Below are 26,770 nucleotides of genomic sequence, written 5' to 3'. Positions count from 1 at the left end.
TGAACAGTTGTGACAAGAATAAAATGAAAAAACAGCAGAACGTTTCATTTTCCATAAAGGCAACCACATTTCTTTTTGCTACTTAGCCTGAGTTATGGCATGCATTATACAGGGAACAACACCATTTATTTCTCTTTAATGTTATCTTTTTTCATAGCAATCATTGCACAGCTTTGCTTGCACAAGCATTTTACTCCTTATGAGCACACAGTGCAACCATATCTTCTGGTGATAGCAATAGCAGCACAGTGGATTTTCTCAAAGCCTAAAGCCATCAGAAACAACAGTAAAGATTCTTGTTTTTCAATAAAAATGCAATGGTCCAAGTTTCCGAATCATCTTCCTATTTGGTACTTAAAATCAGTCTGAATGGAATGTAATCAGAAGGGCAAATATAAACTCAGGCCTATTGGTTGATCTGTGGGTGCTGCCAAATGGTTTACTAAATGTTTCCTCACTTGCATTTGCAAATAACTTGGAGCACAGAATAACAGATGCAATTATTTGCAGGGCAATAGTCCACTGAAAACTTGGTGGTCAGGATGATGCCCTTTGGGGTGGGGGGTGTGGGAATCAGGCCCTGCTTACCTCTGCCATTGCTCTTTATCAAGATCAGCTCAGTAGTGTAACCAGGATGGGGCAACCTGGGTAGCCACCTAGGATGCTGACTTGGGGAGGCTGGGGGAACAACTGAAAAATATCAGCTGCCACCACAGCCACACAATCACGCTAGTGGCACAGCACAAACCAGAAGTCATCACTGCCCTTGTGCATCCCTCTGCCCTGGGCAACTGGTTGCCTTTGTTCAGCTCCTGATGATGTGGAATTTTAGAGTGTGACAGGAAACATGCTTTTGGCATTTTTAGTTCCTATTATGCTGTAGAATTGAAATAATTCCTAAAATTACAGTAAAGGAAACTTTATAGTACAAGAAAGAGGGGGCCATCAGCCTCATGGCTTAAGTCTTACCTTTCAAAGTTGCTTTCTTGAGTACCTTCATTGCATAAAGCTGCCCAGCATCAGATCCTTTGATCTTCCTCACCAGAAATACCTACAGGAAGCAGACATCTTATGCAACTAAGAACTATGCTTTGAGCTAAGCATTTGCTACATTTGACAGAGTAATGGATACAGAGACTTTAGGCATTCTAATGAAAAATAATAGCTGAATTTGTTTTGTTTCTATTTTACTCACAAGTGGCTAAATTAGCCCTGGAGAGCTTCATTTTGTAACCTATTACTACTCCATAATAAAAATATGTTCAGTATTATCAAGTGTTCTTACAGGGTGAATAATACCAAACAATATTTGCAAACATGTCATTGACCTGAGAACAATTTTACATGAAAACAAAGGATTTACCATTTATTCCCTAAGGTGCTCACCTATTTAAAAGGGAATAGTCATCTGAATCAGAAAGAAGAAACAATACCATGTAGTTTAGGCTGTCAGTCATGAATAATGAGTAATGAACAGTCTAATGTGTAGTTGTCTGAGACACAGCTGAAATGAACAGTTCACTTAACAGCCCATAGGTACTCATTGCAAAATTACATCTTATTACAGTGGCTACAAAACACTACAGATCAAAGTCTGTTCATACAGTCTGTGTAAACAGAAAAAAACCCAAAATTGGACAGATCAGTTGATTACTAGCATATGGGCAGTTTGCCTTACCACATATCTGAGACAGGTTCATATTACTGTACCTTCTGCCACTGCAAATTTACAAAGAAAGCAAAACATTTTTAAAGTTAAAATAGTGAACGCTTTCTGTTTTGCTATGTGCAGCAATTCTTTCTACCATCATCCAGTGTCAAAGCTAAATCTCAGGCAGGATGAGAATGAAAGTCAATGTGAGCCTCACAATACATCACGATGCTTTGTTCCATCAAATGAAGTGGGAAATGTAAGATGAGCAGGATTTTTCAGTGAATTTCCAGTACCTACAGGTTCTGGGGTCAAAAAAACTTCAGAGAAGAGTTTTTCTTTTTTATTTCAGAATGGACAGAAATAGGGAGCAAGGCAGAATTCAAAAAAGCAACAAAGGTAGCATTCAAAGTATTAACTGACAATAAGCCTCAACTGGGTTAACAAAGTTTTGTGGCAGTCATTTTAGCCTGTATTGGTTCAGGCATCCTGCAACTTTATCAACTCTTCCCACCCACAGCACACTGTTTCACTTGTTCACTGAGAAACGCATTATTTAAACCATCTCTTGAAATTATTTATACATTTTTGGTGATTTTTTAAAACCATGAGTGGATCCCAATTGGTTTTCTGTGCATGAGATATATGCTGCTTGTTACTTGGGCTATGCTAGTAAGCAGGGATAAGACAAATATGTTTTTTCATAGTTTGTTAGGGGTGGAAGGGACCTTGTAGATCATCGGGTCCAGACTCCCTGCACTAGGCAGGAAAAGACAACTGGGGTCAACTGACCCCAGAGACGTGACTGTCCAGTCTCCCTTTGAAGATTTCCAGGGTAGGTGACTGCACCACAGCTGAAGGGAGTTTATTCCACAGTAAGACACCCTGACTGTGAAGGAATTTTCCCTGGATGTGAGCCTGAAGCGGCCTTCCAGGAGTTTGTATCCATTGCTCCTAGTCTTCCCCAGGGGTGCCCTGGTGAACAGCTATTCACTGAGTTCTTGATGTACTCCCCTGACGTAGAGGTAAGCTGGTACCAAATCCCCTCTCATCCTTCTCTTCTCTAGGCTGAAGAGGCTCAAGTCCTTCAGCCTCTCCTCATATGGCTTGTCTTGCAAGTCCCTGATCATATGGGTGGCTCTTCTCTGGACACTCTCAAGTTTTTCACATCCTTGTTGAAGTGCAGCGCTCAGAACTGGACACAGTACTCCAGCTGCGGTCTCACGAGAGCTGAGTACAGCAGGAGCATCACATCTTTAGTTTTGCATGAGATGCAACGCTTAATGCATGCGATGCAACGCTTAATGCATGCCAGCATGTTGTTTTCCCTGCTGGCCACAGCATCTCACTGCCAGCTCATGTTCATGCGATATGCTATCCCAAGGTCCCTTTCTGCTGTGGTGCAAGTCAATTATGATACCGCTTCTGTTTCCTAATCTAATAAAGGTAGAAGGTAGGGCACAGTGAAACTTTGGACACTAACTTGTTCAGAAAGGCATAAGCTATTGTAGGTGACAGCCTACGTTATGACATACCATGAAATCTGATGAAGTAGGCTGTTGCCTAAAAAAGCTTCTGCCTGGACTTCAGTCTAACACGGCCACTACCTCTCACAAACCTGATAAGCATAAGAGTACTTGCTGGGAGTAATAACTGCATTTGAAAAAGTGCAAAATCTGGCTTCTATAGGCACAGATACAACTTTAAAATGTATTTTCCTCTCACATTCTTGCTAAGATGTGCTAAGTTGTTCAAAATTGTGTTTGCTTCCTAAAAGGAGGAAGACGAGCAGGAGCAGCGTCAGCCCTTTCCAGTGTTTGGGCTGAGGTAGGCTAGACAGAAAATTGGGGGTGCTACACTATACAACTTCTGGTCAAATATACTTATTCATTTTTTTTAACAATACCCACTTAAGGCACCACACCTCTGTGGGCAGGAACAGGGTGGGCTCAGCTGTGTGGGGTGGGTGGTGGTTGCCTGGGGGGCAGACACAGGACTTAGACAGGCACATCGCTGGGAGGGGGGGCTGGGGAGGGGTGCCAAGGCAAATTTTGGGGTGGCTATAGCCCCCCCAGCCACCCCCAATGACACAAAAAGTCATAGGGAAGTGATTTAAAAAGCCAGCTAGTCACAGGAATCTTTTGTGCTTTTTCACCCAGCTCTTCTGAGCAGTAGTGCCTGTATTATTCAGACAGAAAGGCAAAAGTCAGAAAACAGGTTTGACTAACGCTAGATTTTGACATTGATATTCACCTGCTATAACCGTCATGACATCTTTAACACCCAATAAAACAGACAGCATCATAGTTTAACTTTTCTTAAGATGGACTACACTCTCAAGAGCAGAGCAAAGTATACTTGCAAGGATATGAAACTCTAACTGTAGAAATACTGATGGGAAAAAATAGCTCACCGTGCACCACATGATCTTGTAAAGCCTGTAATACCCCTATAGCTGCAATAAGCAAAATTATCAACTTAAGTTATTAGTCACTTGTCAGCTCTTCGGTCACATGGGGTATTGAAGTTGGTCTGCCTTACCCTCCAGAACAGATGAGTCAAGGAACATTGTGTGCTGTTTTAAAGGACATCAAAATAATTATGAAACCAAAAGGGAAAGAGAGCAAATGAAAATGTATTGTGTAGCAAAATGATGTTGTCTTCTTACTATTCTTAAAATGCACAGTCAAGTGCAGAAGGACTTGTGAAAATTCCTTCAGGTGAAGCAATGTAGGTAGCTAAAGTTAGATACTGAAAGAAATGGCCTGATTCTCAAAAGTGCTGAATACCCACACTGACTTCAGAGGAAGTATCTTGTATCTTTTAAGAGGAGAGTTAGACTACAGGAAATAGTCATGAAGGGTAATGGCTTGACAGCCTGGAGACTACTGGCCTATGAAGTTAAACAGATATTCATAGAACCATAGAAATTTGGGGTTGGAAGGGACCTCAGGAGGTCATCTAGTCCAACCCCCTGCTCAAAAGCAGGACCATCCCCAACTAGATCATCCCAGACAAGGCTTTGTCCACCCGTGTCTTAAAAGCTTCCAAGGATGGAGATTCCACAGCTTCTCTGGGTTGTCTGTTCCAGTGCTTTACCACCCTTCTGATGGAAAACTGGACAGAATGAACCCTATGTCCAGAAACCAGATTTTCTTTGGGTAAATACATCAATGGGGGAAAGCACATTAGCAATGGCAGACACTAGGTATATCATCTATGAAATGCTAACGCAGAAACAGTCTACTGACACGATTATTAATAAGAACAGAACAGTTTTTTTCTAAGATGGCATGTGAGCTGCTTCTCAGATATTTTTTTTACATATATGAGAAGCTTACACTCACTTTTATAGGAATTACAAATGGAACAAAAGATCAGTTCATTAGGAACAAAGGAAATGAGAACTGGCAGTTCTAACTGCTGATCTTGAAAGAAAGCAAAAATCACTTTAAAAAACCCCCTACATCATGCAGCTGCAGCCAATACTAATCTGGGCTGCTGGTTTCTTCATGTTTCTTTAGTGCAAGTAATCACAACAGAAAACTCAGAGGTCTTCTGGGTCAAAAGTCTGGAGGTGAATGATAAGGTTTCCAAATTCCCTCATTCCAGGACAGATGTAGCAGCCACAATGGTAGCTATCAGTTTGGAACATTTATGAAATATTTTGGGATGTAGTTTCTTTCAGGAATAAAATTGTAGAACCTGGTTCACCACTGTATTAACTCTGTATGACCCAACAGATTTCAGTGGGGGGGCGGGTCGTCACTTTCTGGGTAAGGCAGACCAATCCAGCATTTAAACCTTGGAAATATTTTTTAGAATCAAACCAGCAAAATAGAAATTTAAAGTAACTATGATTTCTGCATGTGGTGTAAATAAGACACACAAGCCAACAGTTGATGGTCACACCTACAAAAGTTTGGAAATCTCATTCAGTTGGACTACAAAAATCTGGTTGGTTTACCCAGAGAACTTCACATAAAGCTTTGAATTTCTCTTCCTTTTTCCCCTCACCTCATATCCAAATTTAACACTACCTAGCTAGCAAACAAAAATCATCTTGTGGTTAAAGCACCAAAGAAAATAAGTTAGGTGAAAACTTACTCTTTGGATTTTGTTTAAATCATGTATGCATGGCATCCATACAGAAGTCAAAGCGTATGCACAAACATGGTTCTGATGGACATTAAAAAGGGAAGTGATAATTCAAAAGCATCTTAGTTTTATTAATTAGTTAGTTAACAGTCTTTAGTGATATCATGCTCTTCATCTCAGGTGACACAGTAAATTGTAACCTTACTTTAGATATGGGGAAATCATAACAAATGGAAGGAAAGCAATTTGCCCAGTGTCACTCTGAGCACTGACAGACATGACAGTTTGTCACATGATCAGCTACTGAAAGTGCTTTACAGTCATGTACTAATAGAAGTGCATGGCTGCAGAGTGCTTTAATCCCCTATCACATGACAATATGAAATCTCATTGCATGAGGGTTCAGGTGAAGGCACTCCAAAGTGGAGTACCTTCATTAATTTCTGTTAGTGTGTGCTGGGATCAGGGCTGGGCTGAAGCAGCTCAGCTCTGCTCCTGGCACTATCTTTAAGTTGGGAGTGGGGGAGTAAAGGAGGGGAATGAGTATGGCTGGGGAAACCCCAGACTGAACTTGCTCCCCTGCCTTACCCCACTCCCTCCATCCCGAGAGATCACAGGAGCTTGGAGAGTGGGGTGGGGCTAGTGGACAGACTAGCAGTTGCATGGGAAGCCTGGCTTGACCAGGGACAGCAGCAGCAGGGTAGTTTCTCCTTCCCTATGCCTGCTTTCAGGCTGGCAGGGAACACCCAGGGAGACAGGGTAAGGAGTGGAATCTGCCCCCACTGCCTGCTATTGCTGCTGGTCTCAGGCTTTTGGCATAGCCCTCCTAGAGAAGGTTAGGAGTCTGAAGGTTACCCACACCCCCACATCAGTGGCAAGTGGGGAGAGAAGGAATGGGAGGGAAGGGCAGGTGTCACTAAGTATGTTGGGGTAGGGAGGGGTTGCTAAGAGGGGAAGGATTCTTATGTGCTTTGGGACTTTAAGTCCCTGGCTGTAGCTCCCACAGCAAGGTCTGAAAGCAGTTGGGACCATGCTACTGCATCTGCTCTGGATCAGCCCCAACACTCAAGTTGAGTGTATGATCAGGCCCAGGTCCATATTACCCAACTCATCTCATTTATGGATTTCAGGAAAAAGCAAAGAGTGTTTTTTTTAAAGGAAAGGGTTCACTCTGTTCTTCTGTCTTTGCAGCTTAATTTATTTCGATTGGGTGGCACTAATGCAGTTCAAATCACAGTTAGGGCCATGATGATATATTTTGCCAATGCTTGAGTGGTCTGTAAGGTGGCCACCCTGCACTGCCTTCTGCCTACCTTCAGACTAACTTGGTTAACTATCTTTTGCTGTTTCAAATGACAACATACAGTACACTTACCTTTCCATAAGAACCTTGTCCCAATACTTTCAGCAACTCAAACTGTGACGGATCCGCTTTTTCAAAACCTTCCTTTACATGATGACTGATGTCTATTTCTTTCACTATCCCTTCTTCCTGTAAAAGAAAGGACAAATAAAACATTAAAGCTATTATGACAAGTGAAAAGAACACAATGCTTATTTAAAATCTATCACATTAAGCTACCAATTGTCAGAAACTTCAGATAGTAAGAAGGATGCCTTTTCTAATACAAACTATGTGTTAGGATTTCTATTATCATCAACCGAGTGAGAAAGGCAGTTGCTGTTGGGTCAAATGTTATCTGTTTGTGGGCCACATGTGGCCTGCGGGCTGCTAGCTGGACAGCCCTGTTTTGAAGTACAAGCTTCCACACTTAATGATAGGTGAATGCTTTCTCTAAGTAAATTAGCAGCAGCACAAAACAAAATGTGTTTATGAAATAACTGCCTGCCTGGATTTATTGGAATCTCACAAAGACTCTCATGTGCCAAGGTATTCAGTGAGTTCCTCTTAAGTCAAATTATCATAGAGAAATAAAGCTGGAATGGATCTCAAGAGATCATCTAGTTCAACTGGGGATCGAATCTGTGACCTTGGTAGAATGAGGGCATTCCACATAATGCAAGAGGTGGCCAAGATGGGGCTCTAAATTTGCTGTGATTACTACTATGATACTCTGTATTGTGTAGTTTTACCTAACTCAAATCTGATTTGCATAAAACTCATTTTAGCCAGTATGAGCCTCAGAAGCATCTCAAACTCACCGTCTGCATGTGTTTTTTTAAAAAAAAATTATGACAGTGCTCTTTATTAGATACTTTATTAGATGCAAGACTTCCTACAAACCAATCATTTTTGATCCTCACATATGACAGTGTATTTCATAGCATTTGCTCATAGTCCAAATCAATGCAGATGGATTGCCTGTCTCATCTCTGCATGCGACAAACCTGTTGTTCTTTTTTTGCCCCATGTTTGTATGTTCCCACAGTATAGAATTAATAAAACAAACTAAAATGTAATTCAGCAAAACACACAGCTATATTAAGGAAGAATAGAGAGGCTAAACAGAAACATTTGTGAGTACCTAAACTTTGGTGTTTGGATCAACTGTGTATTGGATCTGAACTAAAAAAAGTTTGACTTAATAAACCCAAATAATCCCATATTTTTGCTAAGATGTGTATCATATAGAAATTATCTAAAACCAAAATCCTCTGTCCAAATCTAGATGAAATGGGAGATGGATCCAAATGTACTCATGTTTTGATTCTGCAAATCATTCCACAGACAAAACTTTGTACATACAAAACCAATCCTACTTTAATTCACATCAAACTGACATCTTTCTGACTCCTCTCTTCACTAAACATTCCTTCTGCCTGCAAAACACCCTGGATGAAATCTTCTTTCCTTGAAGCCCAAAGCAAAACTCTAATTGACTTTTTGGGACCAGAATTTCAACTTCAGTGTTCCCTATTCATTCAAGCTTTGTTAGCAGATTAAAACTATAAATGGACAGACTGAAAATGATTCCATAGAGAACTGAAGCATCACATACCTACAACCTTATGCTTATTTTCTGTTATACTACTATTTTACCTTGAATTCTTAGTTCCAGGGACTGAATCCTTAAAATGGTGCTAATTTTGTTGGCTGAAAGAATATTAGCAAAATCTATTATTCTCTGGGAATAACAGTGCATAATTAATTCATAACTTTTTAATAAGCCAGGATTTTAATCACAAAACAATTTAATTAACATCAGAGAAAAGAGATTGTTTAAGAGGAAATTCTACACAAAAAATTAGATCTACCCTTTTAATCCGAGGATCACAGATTTTAGAGATGAATAATGCCCCCCCTCCCAACCTCTATTAGCTTATTTGACTTGTCTAGGCTAGTTCTAAATGCCTCAAACAATAAGGTTTAGACCACTTCCTATGGAAGATTATTCTGCTTTACTTTGGCTTAATTTCAAATTGCTCAAAGGTACATCAAGTTACCTCTCATATCTGCCTGCTGTGTTCTTATAAGCAAGCAGAATGTTCTTGGCTATTTCTATAATTGGCCTCCTTACTAAAATGGAGCAGAAAGAATGGAAGAACACAAGGGTCACTAGCTATGCCAATAATGGCAAGTCAACACTATGTCTATACTGCTGGTCAGTTGCCCAAAAATGGTTGTTGGCATCTGATTAACATTTTGATGCATCTTTTTGTCACTAAAATCAAGTGCAAACTTGAAAAGACTATTTGAGCCTGTGAACATTTCCAGAATCACTTGGAGACTTCAAGCTCCAGCATATTACATTGCTGATACTGAAATACAGGTGTATAAGGAAGAAAAAACTGGAAGTGGAAAATTAACTGAGGCAGCAAAGCATTAAGCCACAATTTCATATTACTATAGGGCCAGTCCCTGGGAGGTGCCAGCTTCCCCAAGATCAGCTGAATACAATGACAGCTGGGGGAATAGGAAGAGGAGGTATTCAACCCCATACAAAATGGAGGCTCAAAAACATTTGCTTTGGCAGTGAAGTTCCTATGTACTGGTGAGATTATAGCAATTCCCTGGTGATTCAAAGAGAGAGGCCATGGACAATCCAAGAATCATATCTTTAGATAAGCAGACTACACATGGCATTAGCAACCTGGAACTTTGTTCATGGATGTGAAGAATGGAAGCTGAAATGAAGGCTAAAAATAACACTATAAAAAATTCAGTTGAGCTCCAACGAGTATTCAAACCCACCTTAAAAGGAAAACATCATAGAACTATAAACTAGTTCTAATTACAATAGAATGCATTACTAAAAGGAAGCTAAAAGTTCTTTTCCTCTATAAAATAATTCATGTTCAGATAGGAAAATGTAATCTTGCAAGTAGTTGGCTGGGAATACAGCTTATCATTTCACTACACAATGAACCAGGAGTCTTTTGAAGACAAGTTATTCGGGAAAAAAAAAAGTTTAATGGTGTAACGTTAATTCTTTAACTGAACAGTGCATTATATGTATTTTTACAATGCAGGAGCTTCAGGGTGACCTATGTATAAGAATGAATAAACACTGATCTGACGTCATCTGCAGAAAGACACAGAAGCCTGGGGCAGAACACTTTAATCTCCTTGGACACTATATCACTGACCTCAGGATTGCTGTTCTCAGGCAAAAACAAATTTAAGATCAGTTTGAACAGGAAATTGGAATGAGATATCATCCACAAACTGGACTGTGTTAGTATGGTTTAAACAGGGACTATGGATTCTTATTCATTACCTGAATTATCTTTTGTGACCCGCTTGGTTTTTCTGGGTTTACTGCTCATTTGCTTTTCTCTTAGCATTGCCCTCCTCCCCTATCTCTCTCTCTCTCTTTCCCTTGTCTTTTATATTCTAATTTCTCTCTCCTTAAACTCTGCTTTCTGCACAGCCTTTCACAGCATCTGATGAAGTAAACTTGGGCTCACAAAAGGTAGTGCTTTCTGTATGTATTTTATTTAGCTAGTCTATAAAGGTGTGTATCTACCCTACCTTCTGACTGACTTCAGACTAACACAGCTAACTGTCTCACTGTAAATGTCATCAACATTTGAACAATAGTTATTAAAAGAGCCTCTGTATGCGCATGTGTGGATGGGTGTTTATATAAACTATTTATTGATTTGATTTTTACCCCATCATGTCTTCCGAATTCACTCTTTCTTAACAGAGCACAATACGTAGTACTTGCTAGAGCACTTCATTTCTCTGATACAATTAATCAGGGCCAAACTCTGAATTGGATTAGTGGATGGGCGAGAACCAGATTCCCCTAGGCTTTAACACAGTGAGCTATACCTTACAACTTACCTCACGGGTGTTCTCTCTCTCTTTTTAACCAGTGCAGTTTAGCTTAATTCACAGCTGCATGTGATGCTCACACTGCACCTTACTTTGGGAGCACTCCCACTGAAAGCATTTGTATTATTTGTATAACCAGGTATCACTCAATACTATCAGAACTGGCAGCACTGTGGCCAAGGTGAAGAAAGCAAATGATATTTAATCAATTATATAACTCTGTGTCAGAGGTTGCTCATTACAGTCAAGGTGACTTTCACTCACTGGTCATGTCTATACAAGACACTGACTGTTCAGTAGCTCATTATTGCTGTGCAGTAGCATCACATGGCATGAAGTGTGATGCTACTGCACCCATGTGATGCTATTGCACAGTAGTAACAAGCTACTGCACAGTCAGCGTCACCAAGAAACTATGCAGGGACAGTACTGTGCGGTAACACTAGTAACAACTACAGTCAACATCTCGTGTAGATGCAGCCAGTATGTACAAGCTACAGAACTTTTGAGACAAATTTCTGGATTGATAACCCCCCAAAATCAATGCAGAATAAAGAAAAGATTCTTAACTGTATCACAAATATGGGACTAGTTATTAGTTAAAAATTAACTAGCAGCAGAGGAAAGGTGTAATTTCTCTACCCTCCTAAACCCAGATCTGCAACAATATAAATTTGAGGGGATGGCAAAGCAAGTCTTGGAGGAAGATCTGATGGCCTAGACCAACACCAACTGAAGTCAAAGGGAACCTTGCCATTAGCATAGAGAGTGTTAGTCTGAAATCAGGCATAAGGTAGGGTTGTACCTTACATCTTTCCATTACCTTCAGCAGACAATGGATCCAGCTGTGGTGTACCATTATTGGCACACATAATGAGGAGGGGATCTCAGCACACAGGATTTCTTGCTGATGAAATCTCACAGGCAGAATTTTCAATGTGGGTTTTGATTCACTGGATGAACCGAAATTAAAAAGTTACACAGTTCCATCTGCCAACAGCTGTGGATATAGTGGCCTGTCCTTCTGCCCCCTGCTGACACAAAAGGATGCGCCTGACTTCAACTGAGTTAAATCTTCTATAAACTTCAGTAAATATTTAAGTTTGCACAAAACAGAGGATCCAAATAGTGACATAAGTAAAATGGATGTTATCAGCGGCCTGCAGAAATCATGTGATATAACCACACGCACGCAAATGTGCACACAGGGAGATGAGCCTGAATCCTTGATGACAGAAGATGATCTTGCTAGGTCCCTTCCAGCCCCAATGCCTATGAAATCTGAAAGAGCGGAGTGCCTGTCTGCCTAGTGTAGGAAAGGGAAGCCGATGATTTAAGGCTTGGCATTACACTACTGCATACCCTGAAAATCCTACTAAAATCAGTAGGACTTTTGGATTCCCAGTGCACCCTGAAGGATTTGAATGAAAATGAAACTACTTTTCTGCAAGTGTACCATCCTTTGTGAAATATGAGAACATATTTTCTTTGCCCTGTGCACAGGTGGATAATGCAGATGCTCCTGCTTTGGAGCTCAGGAAAATGCAAAGGTAGGAACTAGCTCCTCTCCATAGCAGCATTCTCAGTTTCGTCCCCAGATTTTTATTTATTTACTTATTTATTTTACACACAAACCTTAGAGAAAGAACAACTCCATGGCTGCCTGTGAGCAACCATAGGGAACACATCCAATTGCAACATAACTCCTCCTTGCATTGCTGTGTGTTGGGGGAAGAGGCACATGGAGTACCTGTAAAAATTGTCTATATATCTGCAGTGATTCTTCGCTCTTCAAATAAGCAGTCTTATGCCCTGCCTGCACCACAGCCTCTAGCCAGCAGCTTGGAGAAGTTACTTCCTGAAAAACTTTGAAGCTCACCTCAGTTTTCTACTTTCAGTGACCTCATCCTTCAGGTGAGGAGGTGACCCAAATCCCTGATTTAAGATACAGAATCCATCAATTTCAAATCACATGTCAAATCATGACCAATCACTTCCAAGTATCACAGACAAAGCAATATGCTGTAGCAACACTGTTATTTAATGTATGAACAAACTTATTTAGTTGAAATCCTCTCTAAAAACAAACTTTCTGATGTGCACAGTAGATGAGACAAGTTACTGATATCAGTAAGTGAAGCTTTTGACCTTGATTTTACGGGTTCCAATTTGGCTTGGGTTACTAGGGAACAATTTTAGTGTCAAATCAAAGACAATTCAAGTGCCACCTAGTACCTAAAACAAATTACTGGCCTCAATTCAGTTCTCTGAGGACAGGTATTCATGGAATAAATGAAACACTTCTGCTAGCAAACCCAAGTCAAACTCTAACAGCTGAAGTGAGAATTTCTAAAAGAAAACACCAGTGATGAATGGTTTATAAAACAGGCCTGTCTTTTACCCTATTGTGAACTGATGTAAACTGGGCATCAAGACCATAAACATCAGTTTAAATATTTGTTGCATCAACAGTGGACAGATTGTACTCTTATCTAAGTATATACAGCTTGCAAGGAAGCCATGGAAATTGTGCCAAATCTCAAGTTGGCCTGTTAATGCATAAGTAGTATAAGGAGGCTGACAATACTTCAGGAACTTGTACAGAATTTTGGTACAGAAAATACCTTATAGTATTTTAGTAGGAAGAGATAATCTTGAAATGGGATTTTTCAAAATCATCCTACAGACATTAACAGAAAACTGTACCCTTTGTGTAGAAGCCCATCAGGTGGGTCAATAATCCTTACCAAACATTAATTGGAGAACACTAACATGTCTCTCTTTAATTCTGTTTCTGTAAAGCCCTATTGAGTCAGCCCTATAGAACCCAAGTTCTATAGGACTCTTCCCAAAGGGAAAATACCTGACACTCCCTTCCCCGCTACCCCAGACTTACTTTACTCCATACCTGTTTCCTTCTTATCCCATTTCTATTTAGACTTATTTCAGGAACTGGTTATTTTCACCTCCTATTAGTATGTAGGAGGTCAGACTAAATGTTTATAAATGGCCCTTTCTAGTTTTAAAGCTTCTTCATGTTTCTTGACACAAGCTACAATGTGTACTTAAAATTAGGCAACAACTTCATCATTTAATAAACACAGAAGCATACACTCAGACCTCCAATAATAAGAACTTGACTTGCTGGGTTTTTTATTATTAGCTGGGAACTCAGCCTAAGTTTATGTAATGATTTTCAACTTGGATGATTCTAAGGTTTTCTTTAAGCTATGTGAAATATAGAGTTTCACGTGATTCAGTGAAAAGCCAAGTAGAATATTCTATACTTTTAAATTTTTTTTTTCTTTTTAATAACCAGGATTCAGGTGAACCCAATTAAAAATCAAACCTTCAAGCCAAAGCAGGGCTTCAAGAGAAACCACAAGAACCAAAACACAGCTGCATTCTGCTGGATTGACTTGAGGAGGTCCAGGGTTAGGGAACCAACTCAAGTTTGAGTTTGACCTATTTTTTGATTGTAAAAAATAATACTGAAGCAAAGAGTTAAAAGAACAGAACAAATGTGCAACCATTTGGCCTCCCAAGAAAGTACAGTTAGCTAGTCTTATTCATACAGTGGCAATCCACGAATATTCAAACACATTTGAGAATTTTTTAAGAAAAAACAGTCTTGAAGTGAGTCACGCTCTTAAAGGATAAGAACTCAATAATGCCACTCTGTGATACAACAAGGAAGAACAGGAGCATTCATCTAAGTGTTACTGGTTTGCATCTTTGAAAGGACTTGAGGCAACTTGTGGTATTAATTCCCAATATACTCCGATAAGTCGTGTTTTTGAAGGTGAGCATGTGACCTGAAAAGCTATATGGTGACCTAAGAATGCCAGGCAACTGAGACTGCATTCACAGCTACAACAATAGTCCAACCCTACTATAACACAAAAGATACTGAAATTCACTGTTTACAATGGAAAATCTACACCAGGAAGAGTAAGGGAGCCAGACTACACCGTGAGTCTGTACAAGAAACATAACATTGTCGAACACCTCTCCCAGCTATATATTTGGTCCAATAAAGTTATTACAAAAGAATCCTTGCCTTTCATTCTAGAAGAAATAAATGTTACACTTTAGAAATGCATTTCATAGTGCTCCTAGTAGTGATATTCCATCAACACAGTATCATGACATCTACAAAAGTTGACTAAAGCCTTCAGAAGTGATGCTGTAGTTTAAAAAAATGCTGTTTTTTTAGGTTCTGATTTTACACAGAAGAGGCTGGAATGCCAGAGCTTGAGTTTTATACCTCTACTTCTTTTAAAGCTTCAACTGCTCCAAGGTCAGAGGCAGAGAGTGTGGGATAAGCAAGGGCAGCTCTGGTCAGAGCAGGAATTGACGCTTCTTGCAAACACATCTGCAGTTCACTCCACAGCTGTTGGTTCTTACTGAGGAGTCAGTAAAACACTCAGATTTAGACAGTTCCCTGATCTGTGCATACAGCATGCACTTGGCTAGTAATAGCCTTTGTCGTTATGGAGTGCCTTCTCTTTTTCTCTCTCCAACACAATGATTTTGTACAAGCAAAAGGCAGAGACCATTATATGATGGTTTTTATAAAATGCCACTGCATATACTCAACAACTACAACACAGCAGGTACAAGCCCCTGCTGGTTCAGAAAGCAGGCACAGGAATTATTTTCAACAAACATATGCCATTTTTCCTCATCCCACGACTTCACGGGAAAGGAACGTCTCTCAGCTGTCCTCCTCCAGTCTGAGCACACTAAATGATAACAATAGGAAAATGGATGGGGGGATGGGGGTTGGGGGGGAAAAAAAAATCAACCCCAGACCAATATGAAGACTCCCCCCCACCACAATGAAAACTTTGAAGAGCTAAATAAGTAACTTCCTACCGACCCATTCAAAGCTTGTTCTTTTCCCAGCTGACCCTGTCTGTCAACACCACCTAAAGTGCATGTGTCACAGTTCCCAGAACAAGGGGTTGTTTTAATAAAATGCAGCAGTTTTTTAAACAACTTTTTTTGGTCTTCTGTAAACGCATCTTCTCTGCTAAAGAATCTTCCAGGAACACCGCCCTCTGCTGTGACCACAGCTTGCTCACCCACGTCATATCTGTCTGTCTTCTTTGGTAGAGTTCCAACATTTTAAAGGGATCGGACCTTGGAAACCAGAGGCACTACTAGCACTTCCAGTGTCCTGGGCAAATATGTTGTCAAGGGGAAGAATACCGAGCACACCCTGCATCCTGGCTGCCACCACTGTGCAAGCTTCCAAGCGGTCACTCTACTGGCACCTAGGATGTGTCCCACTCACCCACTCCTAGTTATGCTACTGTTGGAAATTTACCCTGACTCGTGTGTGCTATACACACTGGAGCAGCATCAGATTTTATGTTTTCTGCCAGGTTGATTCAAGTCTCTGCTCCCACACAGACTTTCTGCCTAACTTTGGGCAAACCAGGTTTTTTGGGCCTTAGTCTTCCACCTGTAAAACTAACAAAACGTTCCTACCTCACAAGTGTGTTGTGAGGATAAATACATTAAAAGGATTAGGAGGGCACTCAGCTATCCTGGTGTTAGGAGCGTAGGCAAAGATGCAATACATTCAGGGCGCTAATCATTTAGGAAACGCTAATACTATCAAAAGGCTCCAGTTCGTGGAGTATTCCAGTATTCTGCTACTTTGAGGCCTGGAATAAACACCTGGTTAATGTTTTACTAGTGCATGGGACTGTGAAATAAAATGGAAGCTCCAGCTGCATTTGGCAGATAAACAGCTTAAGGAAAGTGTTTGCCACAATTGTCTGCACTTCTCAGGTGACTGGGATAAAGGGTAACTGCTCACCATGACATCCTAGTACAGCAAATAAAGGATACTGTAATGATGCAACTGTACAGCTACATAGTGATTTTGATTTTGATTTTTTTTAAGAATTAGGTCATCTGTAAACTGCAAACCCAGGGAAAGGTCCAAAGTTCATGGCAGAATGCAGGCATGAAGGGATCAGAAGAGAATCTGAAATTCGACTCAATTTGCAACTCAAGAGAGTTTAAAGAGGGGAAAGGAGCAAACAACAACACAATATTTTGCTATTTAGGGTTCGCTTGCATGATATGGTAACTTTGAGGTCCTCAGTGAGAGAAGCAACGGTCTGACATGTCATCTAGCAACAATCCCAAATTGTACAATTAAGCATTAACTAGTGCTCGGTCTATGCTTACAGCTTTGCACAACACTATGAATAAGTTAATGGAAAACTATGTTGTAACAGTTCAGTTGTACTGTATTAGAGAGGGATGGGGGGTGCAGAAGAAGGCTATCACAGAAGCAGTTATACCCACATAGTTTCATGTCATTTTTTATAGTTTGGAAACCCAAAGAAGGAACTGAAGGCTAAGGGTGATGATGACACTGAAGCACAGAGGATGGTTTCAGTATTTAAAGCAGAAAAAAAATGTGAAGTATGGTGGACCAGCATTTTGGAACAGAGCAAAGGATACACTTATATATTAGGGACAGAGCGCATATGGGGGGATATAGGGATACTACTCAAAAAAAAAAGGTGACAAGACTTTAGCAACCACCTGCATATAGGGACAGAATTGTGTTAATGGAGATTGTGTGAACAAAGAGGACACCCATGCTCTGAGCCTTAGAAGTAGGGACAACAGTGAGTTTTGCCCACAGTAATAGAAAGCATTAGAAAATTCAGTTTTGAGTTTGAGTGAGTAGGAAATCCCAGATGAGATAAGCACAACAATGAGTGTCACTGATATAACAACAGGTAAGAGACTGTTTATATTAGGGCAACTGAAAAGGGAGAAAGGTAGAGAAAGAAAGCAGAAGTGGCAGAGGAATGCAAGCAGAGATGAAGGAAGGTAAAAGACCAAGGAAAGGAAAGGAAACAGAGATAAAGCAGAGGTAAGAGGAGAGTATGGCTTTATATGCACCCACACACAAGTGGAAGGGGGGGATGGTTTGGGAGTAATCGAATCTGTTAACAAATCAAATAGAAGAAGCACAGTAAAGAGTCATTTTAGTTCTGAAAGGGGGTCTCAGCTTTCACATGCGTCTTAATTTCCACATCCAAAGCTCAGGGGTGTAACAAGTGTCGTGGAATTTATGCACATTGTCCAGTCCACAGTCCCCTGCCTGCAGAATCCTTTTAATCATCTAGTGTAATCAAATCATTTCATGCAAGGGACTCACTAACATAGCAGATGCAGTTGGGAGGGAGACCTGGCAACTTGGGACTGATGAGCCTGGTAAAGGACTACACAAACTACTATGGCTCTTTTTATAACAAATTAGGCATTGCAGCCAGTGACAAGTGTGATATATGCCTATTCACACCCTTAACAACCACCTACACATCTGTGGAGACAGCACTCAAGCAGTGCTATATAGTCACTGTCAGATTAGTGAGGTACTGGTGATGGTGTTGTTTACTTCTCCACAAGAAGTGGAAAATTTCCAGGTTTAATTACAAAATGTTGAAGCGCAAACTTTAGTTCAGTTTGAGATCCCCCACTGCTATTTATGAACAACCCATTTTCATTAGACTTCAGAATGAATTGGGAAGTTTTACAACTGATAACACAGGTAACACCAAACCACAGGGGCTAGACACTGATTTTATAGCCTGCCCAGAGTGAAGGGAAGGGCAGAGCTGCAGAGTCAAAGTCTTGCCCTGTTTTCTGCTCACACCGGGGAGGAGGGCAATACCACATTTTCTATACAGTGGCATATCCTTGCCCATACACATAGCCAACTTTCTGGGCTGCTGTGTGGAAATATGGAAGGATAGAACCACAGGTCCTTCCTTCCCCAACTCTTCTTCCACCTGTTATAGAGAAACAGCCCCTGGACTGCCCAAACGAATTGGAACTCATGGTAGAGGTGATATCTTTTATTAGACCAACTAGATTTTTGCAACAATCTAATTGGTCTAATAAAAGATATCACCTCTACCACGAGTTCTGATTCCTTTTGCCTCTAGACCAGTATGCCTACAACCTGAATACCTGGACTCCCCAACACATTCAGAGCTGTAATCACAGCAATGAAGTAACGAGGTTAGAGGGATTAGAGAAAGTAAGACTGTTAGTACTTAGAAATGAGTTGCAATTACTAATCTGGGAAAATTTTAAGAAAGGTATAACTCAAAAACGTTTTAAAGTATTTACTGAATCATAAAGAAATGCAAACCTCTAGAACTCTTGGTTCAGAGATGATACCTTTTATTAGACCAACTAAGAAATCACAAAAAAAAAAATCTTTTTACTGAATTATATTTTACTGAACCTTAGCACACAAAATCTTATTTGGTCTTTGGAGTGAGCCTGCTAATTTTAAGACCAAAAACTGTGCTAACCTAGCCACAGAAGTGCTAAATATGGCCTTAAAATAAAGCTTGTTTGTAGTTTTACCTACTGTGTATTTGTAATAGGGTGGGGACCTGATTTGCATTTACACTGAGGGCCTTGTTAGACATAAATTTTAGGCCGCTCCTGAAGCTTAAATGCCTGGATTGTCCATACATTAACACCTGAAACTGGTTTTAAGCACATTTTAGATGTTTTAAAGTTATGCCACTCCAGGACAGGTTTATTTCAGATCCATGTTACCCAGCTCGTGTTCATTAATGTGTGGCCACTCCACACAAATGAGCCACCCAAGTTGCAGTCCTCCAGCATCCCAGGGTGCAGTGTCTCCTCCCACACCCTCCTGTTCTGTGTAAACAAGCTTTCCACCCCCTGAACTCTACTATCCAAGAGGCAATTCTGGTACTAAGCCAATCCCCCCTCCCCCGGGCGTGACCGTCCCACCCCCAGGGCTGCAACCCTCTGCAAGCAGCCAGCAGGGCACATGCCAGCTAGCTAGGCCATGGAGCACAGGTGGGTCCAGGAGCAGAGTCTAAGGCAGGGCTGAAGCAAGAACAAGGCAAGGGGCTGAATCAGGTCCCCATGAGCTGGGGCTTCCTTCCCAGGTCAGGGGCAGTAGCTCCCCCAAAAGCGCCTTCCCTCACTAGTCCCACCTCCCAGCCACTCCAGGAACACAAGTGATGCATCCCACACCCCAATCCCACATCCCAATTCATTAAAACATAAGACCTTATTTAATTTACTTCTTTATTTCTTTTTAATTTTTTTTTCACTTTTTATTTTATCTTTCAGTGGCTGACTTCCTTCATTTCACCACCCTTCCACCACCCCCATTTCCTTTTCACCCCCATTTCAACTCTCCCCAACCCTTCTCACCCCACCTAGAGCAGGGAGAGAAGCCTGTCCTGGCTCACTTGCCCTGTAGTAGCTCCTAACCTGGCTCCCACTCACCAGCCCTCTAGTGGCAAGTCACAGCTGTGTAGGTAGGTGATGATCAGAAAAGGTTTTCAGCCTTAAGGTGTCCCTGCTCCAAAACTGAGCTAGCACTAACACCAAGCAACATTTGAGCAGCTCAAAGTATAATGTGTAAAGGGCATGAGGTGCCTTTACACTTGGTTCCATGTTGCAGCCACTCCACTCATGGAAATCCTGCTGAAGGCAAGGGTATGTGGTCGTCACTGACATTAATGGAAGACAGCCCCATCAGATAAAAGTGCTATAGTGTAATATACCCTAATTTATTGAGCATTCTGTCTGAAGAACAATCTCATTGTACTGCTCCAAGTACAAAGATTTCCTTGCACTCCTTCAAGTCATGAAAAATGTCAAACCAAGATTAACATGTCCCTGCCATGTATATTTAATGTGCCTGCAAACATGTGAAACTTTCTTAGCTGTAACTTAAAACTCATCGTGGCAAATCAGCATGGTAACTACTGAAAGGTTTCATAAAACATTAATATGTACTCCAAATGGTTTTACTGAAACTAGAGAGAATAGTGTAAATGCACAAGCTCTTCTGAGAACACAAATATCCATCTGCAGGGTAAAATCCATGGCAAAGAAAGATTTTGTAGAAGCAGAAAAAAAACCCACACAGCTGGAATGGACCCAAACCCCTCCCAAGGCAAGACCAACCTACTTACACTATTCCTGACAGTTTGTCTAGCTAGCTCTTAAAAAAAATCTCCCACGACAGGGATTCCACAACCTTTCTGATAATCTACTCCAGCGCTTAACCCTCCTTACAGTTGTGAATTCTTTTTCCAAATGTCCAGCCTAATTTTCTCCCGTAGCAATTTGAACCCACCACTTCTTGTTTTATTACCAGGGGATATGGAGAACAGTTAATGGCCTGCTTCTTTGGCTTTTTTTAAAAACATATTTTAAGACCAGTATCATGCTTCCCCTTGTTCTTTTCTTCCCTATAAGAAACAAACACAGTTCTTTCAATCTTTCCTCCCAGATCACATTTTCCAGACTGCTGATCATTGCTAACTGCTCTTATGTATTAATGGACATATCCAGGAACCATTATCCATGCTGCCTATACCTGCCAGCCTGGACTGATACATAAGGAATGCTCCTTTTTGGTAGTCATGGAGCTGCTTCCCTGTAGCTACTACAACCCAATAGCTGAAGCGTCTCTGCAGTCCCTTATGTAGCATCTTGTGAGGGAGGACTGAATATTTCATCTCCCACCAACACCAGCACACCCACATTGCCCAACATCAGCAGAATCCTGCTTGCTGCACCAGTGGGCAATGGAATAGGCAGAAAATGAAAGAGAGGAAGAGGAGCAGTGTCTAATAGGTGGTTTCAACCACTGATCTGTGCACCTTTGATATGAATGGGACACAGAGAATATACATTTATCTTCCCTGAGTCTCTAAAGGAAAAAACTGCACACAGTGCTGTTTTTCTTTGGATAGTCTTCCAGCCCCAAATATTTATCGTAAGCTTCAGTACAGCAGATGGTACAGGATTGCCTCTAGCCTTTGTACAATCAATCACAAAGCATTCTGGATTTCAAAATTGGTTAATTTGTCAAGCAGGCAGAAAAGAATGAGCACAGACTCAAGGTATTTTTCCTACTCTGCATTTTATTTACACTCTGTCATGCCAGTTGCTTTGTTGAACAAAGATGAACTAACAGTAAAAAGCAACAACATGATTTACATGGATGTTGCCACCCTCCCGCCCTTTTTTTTTTTTTTTAAACTTCACTGAAGCACGGTACTGGAGTCGCACTGAGTCAAAAAACTGCTTCTGATCGCAATCTAAGCCTCCCTGAAATGCAATAATATCCTTTGTGATGAAAGCATCAGTTAAAACCACTATCTGACCCAGCTGGTTCAGGTGTCAGTCAAAACCACAACAGAGCTGGGGCCAGAGTTCTCTGTGAGGACCAGATGTAGCAATCTAATCATTTACTGCTCTTATGCAACACAAGAATGGAAACCAATATGAACTCATTAATCCGCTCTGAAGACTAAAGAGCCAAGTGCTGGCTGTTCATGTCCCTTAAACTTGAAGACATATTTTTAACTCATCAGCCAACTCTTGCTAAACGTCCACTAAGTAAGTGTACCTGCCATGGCTTGCAACTCATTGAACTGAGTCTCAGCTCAAGTATATAATCTTCGACAAATAACTAGTTTAATCTTTACTGCCTGTTACTATATGAATTAAATTATACTAAACAGTGGCATAAAGCACATTGGATGATATGTTAATGAAAGCATTTAAATCAGGGTCAACAACTAGAAGCTAAAATTAAAAAATATAGCTAAGAGAAAAGATCATGTAAAGACAATGAGGGAGAACTACCGAGCAAGGCTGAACACACACTAAAACATGATTTCAGACAAACATTCAATCAAATGTCTCAGCCTTCTGGCTAATCAAGGGTAGAAGTCCAGTGCTTCTTTATTTTCCCAATAAAGTCCTTCCTGTTATCATAAACACTAAGCAATGGCATGCTTCTAGAAGAAGCAGTGGTGGGTAAAACAGTAATATTTCAACTAAACTGGATGAGATTAAAACTTTAATGAAACATTTCAGTTTTAAATAGTGGAGAAATGACTAATAATTTGTTAAATGCTACACTCTTATTATTTACATCTACATGAAAGCTCCTTCTCTGATTGCAGAAGGGACATGCAGTGCTTCAGCATGAGACTCAGGCTTCTTGTTTCAGTTGCTCATATTTTTCTTAAATAGGTCATTTGGGGGCAAAAAAGTTTTTCAAAACTTCGGTCTTTGATCAAATGTGAAAAAGATGGCATCTCCTTTCCCTAAAATTAGAGATAAATCAGATACTTTAAAGATCTTTTCCAGGTTCCAACATATACATTTTTTGCATCAGATGCCATCAAACCTTTGCCCGCATAAAACTCTGTTGAAGCCAGAGAAGTTATATACTGGTTACAGCCACACATTATTAAGCAGTGTTGCCAGACTCATCTAAAATGACTCTAAGCTGAAAACATGGGTGTCTCCAGGTGCAAAAACTGTTTATCCTTCTATAGCGAGTAGCAAATAACCTAATTTTTTTTTTGAAGGTAGAGGGAGTGTTAAAACATTAAAACAACTTCTACTTGTGTCAACAAGCTGCAATGAGGTTTTTAAGGACACAGAAATTTAAACAAAGACTTTAAAAATCAAAGTGAAAGGCATTTTAATTACATTTAAATGTATAAAAATAAATCCACCCCTCCATATACGTCATAAATACATCCAGATGATTTATGCTGCATATTATAAAAACTAATGGATATGCACAAAATTATGATTTCTGACAAGTGACTAATAAGCAAAGCCTTTTTTAAAAGAAGCACTAGAAAAAAGAATACATATATTTTATAAATATATCCATAGATAAATTTTATAGATTTAGATACAGGTGACAACAGGAAGAAATCATTCAGCTTAATGGCCTCAGCTGATTCCAATGGTGGCAATGTGGCATTAGGAAAGATGTCAGTAAGAGCAGATGGGTCCCAAGTAGTTCAGGGTTTTACAGATTAAAACCAGAACATTAAACTTTGCTTTGAAAACTAACAAGCAGCCAGTACAAGTCACAACTCAGGTAATATATGCAGCAAAAAAGAAGGAATAGTAAATAAATAAGCTGCCACCTATTACACAACTGCAAGTGTTCAGATAGACCCAAACTATAGCATACCCTTATAACCCACCCAAGCAGATCAATCTCAAGGTGAGAAGGAGTGGACCATAGTAGTAAGTTCCACACCTGCAATAAGTGATCAGTCTCCTGGCCGGGGCAAATGAAAAACAACATTTTCCCATGGTTAGCATACTGGCTGTGAAATCTTGAGCAAAGCAAAAGGATCTATAATCAGTGTGGATACTGAAGTAAACCTTACGCAGGGTCAGCACCTCTAAACCCGAAGTGGCATAGACCATCATCTCTGGTAGTGACTAAGCAATCCAGCAGGGCAATTACTAAAATTGGTGGTTCAAATCGCCGTGGTTCAAACTAAGCCTCAATCTTTATCTTAATTTATGCCTGCAAACTCAGATTACTCCTTGAGCTCACTTCATCAGATGCTGTGAAAGAACAAGTGCAGAGCAGCGTATAAAAAGTGCAGCAAGTGATTTGAGAAGGGGGTGGAGGGAAGGGATTTTTTTATTCTACAATTTCCCATTCAATTCTCATTTTCTGAAAGTTTGCTGCCTGTGAACAGCAAACCTGGAGGTCAGCAATGGAGCTTCCAAGGCAAAGCAAGCAAAAAATCATCCACAAACTAGACTGTGTGGTTTAAAGCATGGTTTAAACAGGGACTATGGATTGTTATCCCATCACTTGGATTACCTTTTGTGACCTCTTTCTTCCTACAGGTCCTTTACTTTTATGCCTATCCCAGCACTGCCCCGTCTCTCATCTCCCCTTTCCCCTTCCTATTTTCTCCCTTCCTACCTGTTGCATTCAAATCCCTCACTCCACTTTATACACTTCTCTGTGCTTGTTCTTTCACAGCATCTGATGAAGTGAGCTCAAGTTCATGAAAATTTATGTTCTATATGCATTTTAATAAGTTACTCTAAAAGGTGCATATCTACCCTGCCTTCTTCACAACTTCAGACCAACATGGTGAACTACCTCTCACTAAAAAAACATATTCATAGAAGTGGGTTTTATTCTTGCTTGTAGTCCCATGGCTATCAACGTGGAGTCGCATGTGGAAAGAGAGCTGCTTTTGTGAATAGGAGTTTGAAGTATCAGGCACTCCAAAAGGGATATGAAAGGCCATTACAGATGGCTAACACAAGATGTTCAATGAGGGAAAACAACTCTTGCTCATCATGGCAGCCTGCCAGTTTGTTAGAATTTGTTGCTGATGGTACAAGAGGAGGAACTGTCAAATATGTGCCAAATCGACTAATTTAAAAAGTGAATTGGGCATCACCGTCTGTTGCAGCTAATCAACAAAATGGGATAAGTGGGGCAACAAATTATTCCCCTTTTAATCAGCTGGTGCTGTTGTCTCTTTTGTAAATACAAAGAGTTTCTCAGCATGTTTCTGCTACATTTTCAAGGAGTAAACTAAGGGCCTGATTCAGAGCTTATGGAAAGACTAACAAGGCTGATCTATACTGAGTCTGTATGAGCAAGACTTAGAGGGCAGGATTGGGCATGTCCCACCAACCCAAGTGCACTGATGTGCTCCAGAGCCAGAGGTTGCTCTGGCTCATCCCCAGCCCCCACTCTTGAGTCCATGGTCTCTGGCTGGCCTGAGAGTAGGCAGTAGCATAACAAGTAGAGTTAGCACCCAGGGGAAACCCTGTGGCCTGTGGTAGAGTGTGATTCCAAGAGCAGGGGGTGGGAGATGGGTGCAGAAGTCTTACCTACACCAGGAACTCCTATGCAATCTCCAGCTGAGCAGCTGCTGCCACCACCACCACATACACTGCTCACCCCAGCTGTTGGTCTTAAAACAGTGGACGCAGCAGCAGTCAGGGACTGTTTGGCAATCCAAAGCATGGGTCTGCTACCAGGGTGCAGATGCTGCCGGTGTGGGAATTTCCAACACCTCTCCTCCTTGGCTGCGGAAAAGGGTGTTTTTCTTGCCCCCCTCTACCCCCCCGCTCCCCAAGTTATGCTGCTAGCTCTGGGGACATATGAGGAGCAGGCTAATTGCCAGCTCAAAGACAAGTCAACAGACTTGTAGATGGGGCAGGCTCAGCACCATTTTCCAGGAGGCCCACTGTGGGCCTGGGACAGACAAACCCACAGGCTGCTCCTGACTTTGAATCAGGCTCAACATACATAATGAAGTGCTGGTTCATTATGTGCAAGACTTGGAACGAGGAATCCACTCAGGATTATCCAGGATACTATATGATCACACAGCAGAGGCAGCTAGGGCCTGCTTCTGCAAGCCTTACCAACATAGAACAGTCTCTACAGCTTTTCATGTAACCCCTACTCAGGCTAAAGGTTTGCAGGGTCAGGACCATGGTCTCTTGCTGAAAAACTGCATCAAGTTTTGCACAGTGCTGTTGAACCAGATACGTGGCATTATTTGAGACCTACAAAAGGAAGCACTGAAGATAAACATGGAATCTCAATACCCTGCTTCAGTCCAGGGCCTGAAAAACTTTGCAAAGAAATGCCACCCATTATTTCTACCACTACAAAATAAGCCATAACAATTTATTCTTGTTGGGAATATTTACAGAAACAAACCCCGAATCCCCCTGCTTCAGTGTCCTTGTTAGAAATATTATTAAAAATGCATTATCAATAGCTGTTAGCTCCCATCAATAGTGTTGTCCTCTAAATAAGCACGGCTGCCAGCCCTCCTTGTCTCCTTAATGAGAGAGGGAAGGGGGGGGTTGAAAACTGAAGGGAAAACTACCAAAGGCTCTTTGTACTAAGGTAT

At 40.9% G+C, this 26,770-nt stretch overlaps 1 protein-coding gene across 2 annotated transcripts in view; it reads right to left on the bottom strand.

Moving 5' to 3' along the window:
• The window catches only part of RPS6KA2 (ribosomal protein S6 kinase A2), a 537,755-nt gene that overhangs the window by 208,038 nt on the left and 302,947 nt on the right, over window positions 1-26,770 (bottom strand). For both annotated transcript variants that reach the window (XM_019549973.1, XM_019549974.1), the window contains 2 exons: window positions 7,125-7,241; window positions 970-1,051 (listed from right to left, as the gene is read on the bottom strand). In XM_019549973.1, the coding sequence (XP_019405518.1) occupies window positions 970-1,051; window positions 7,125-7,241 (199 nt within the window). The remainder of the gene's footprint in view (window positions 1-969; window positions 1,052-7,124; window positions 7,242-26,770) is intronic.

This window comes from Crocodylus porosus, unplaced genomic scaffold (genome assembly GCF_001723895.1).
Source record: "Crocodylus porosus isolate Cpor-Errol unplaced genomic scaffold, CroPor_comp1, whole genome shotgun sequence".
Taxonomy (NCBI): domain Eukaryota; kingdom Metazoa; phylum Chordata; order Crocodylia; family Crocodylidae; genus Crocodylus; species Crocodylus porosus.
Note: the sequence above shows the minus strand (reverse complement) of the source record. Positions and strands in the feature narration are given on the sequence as shown.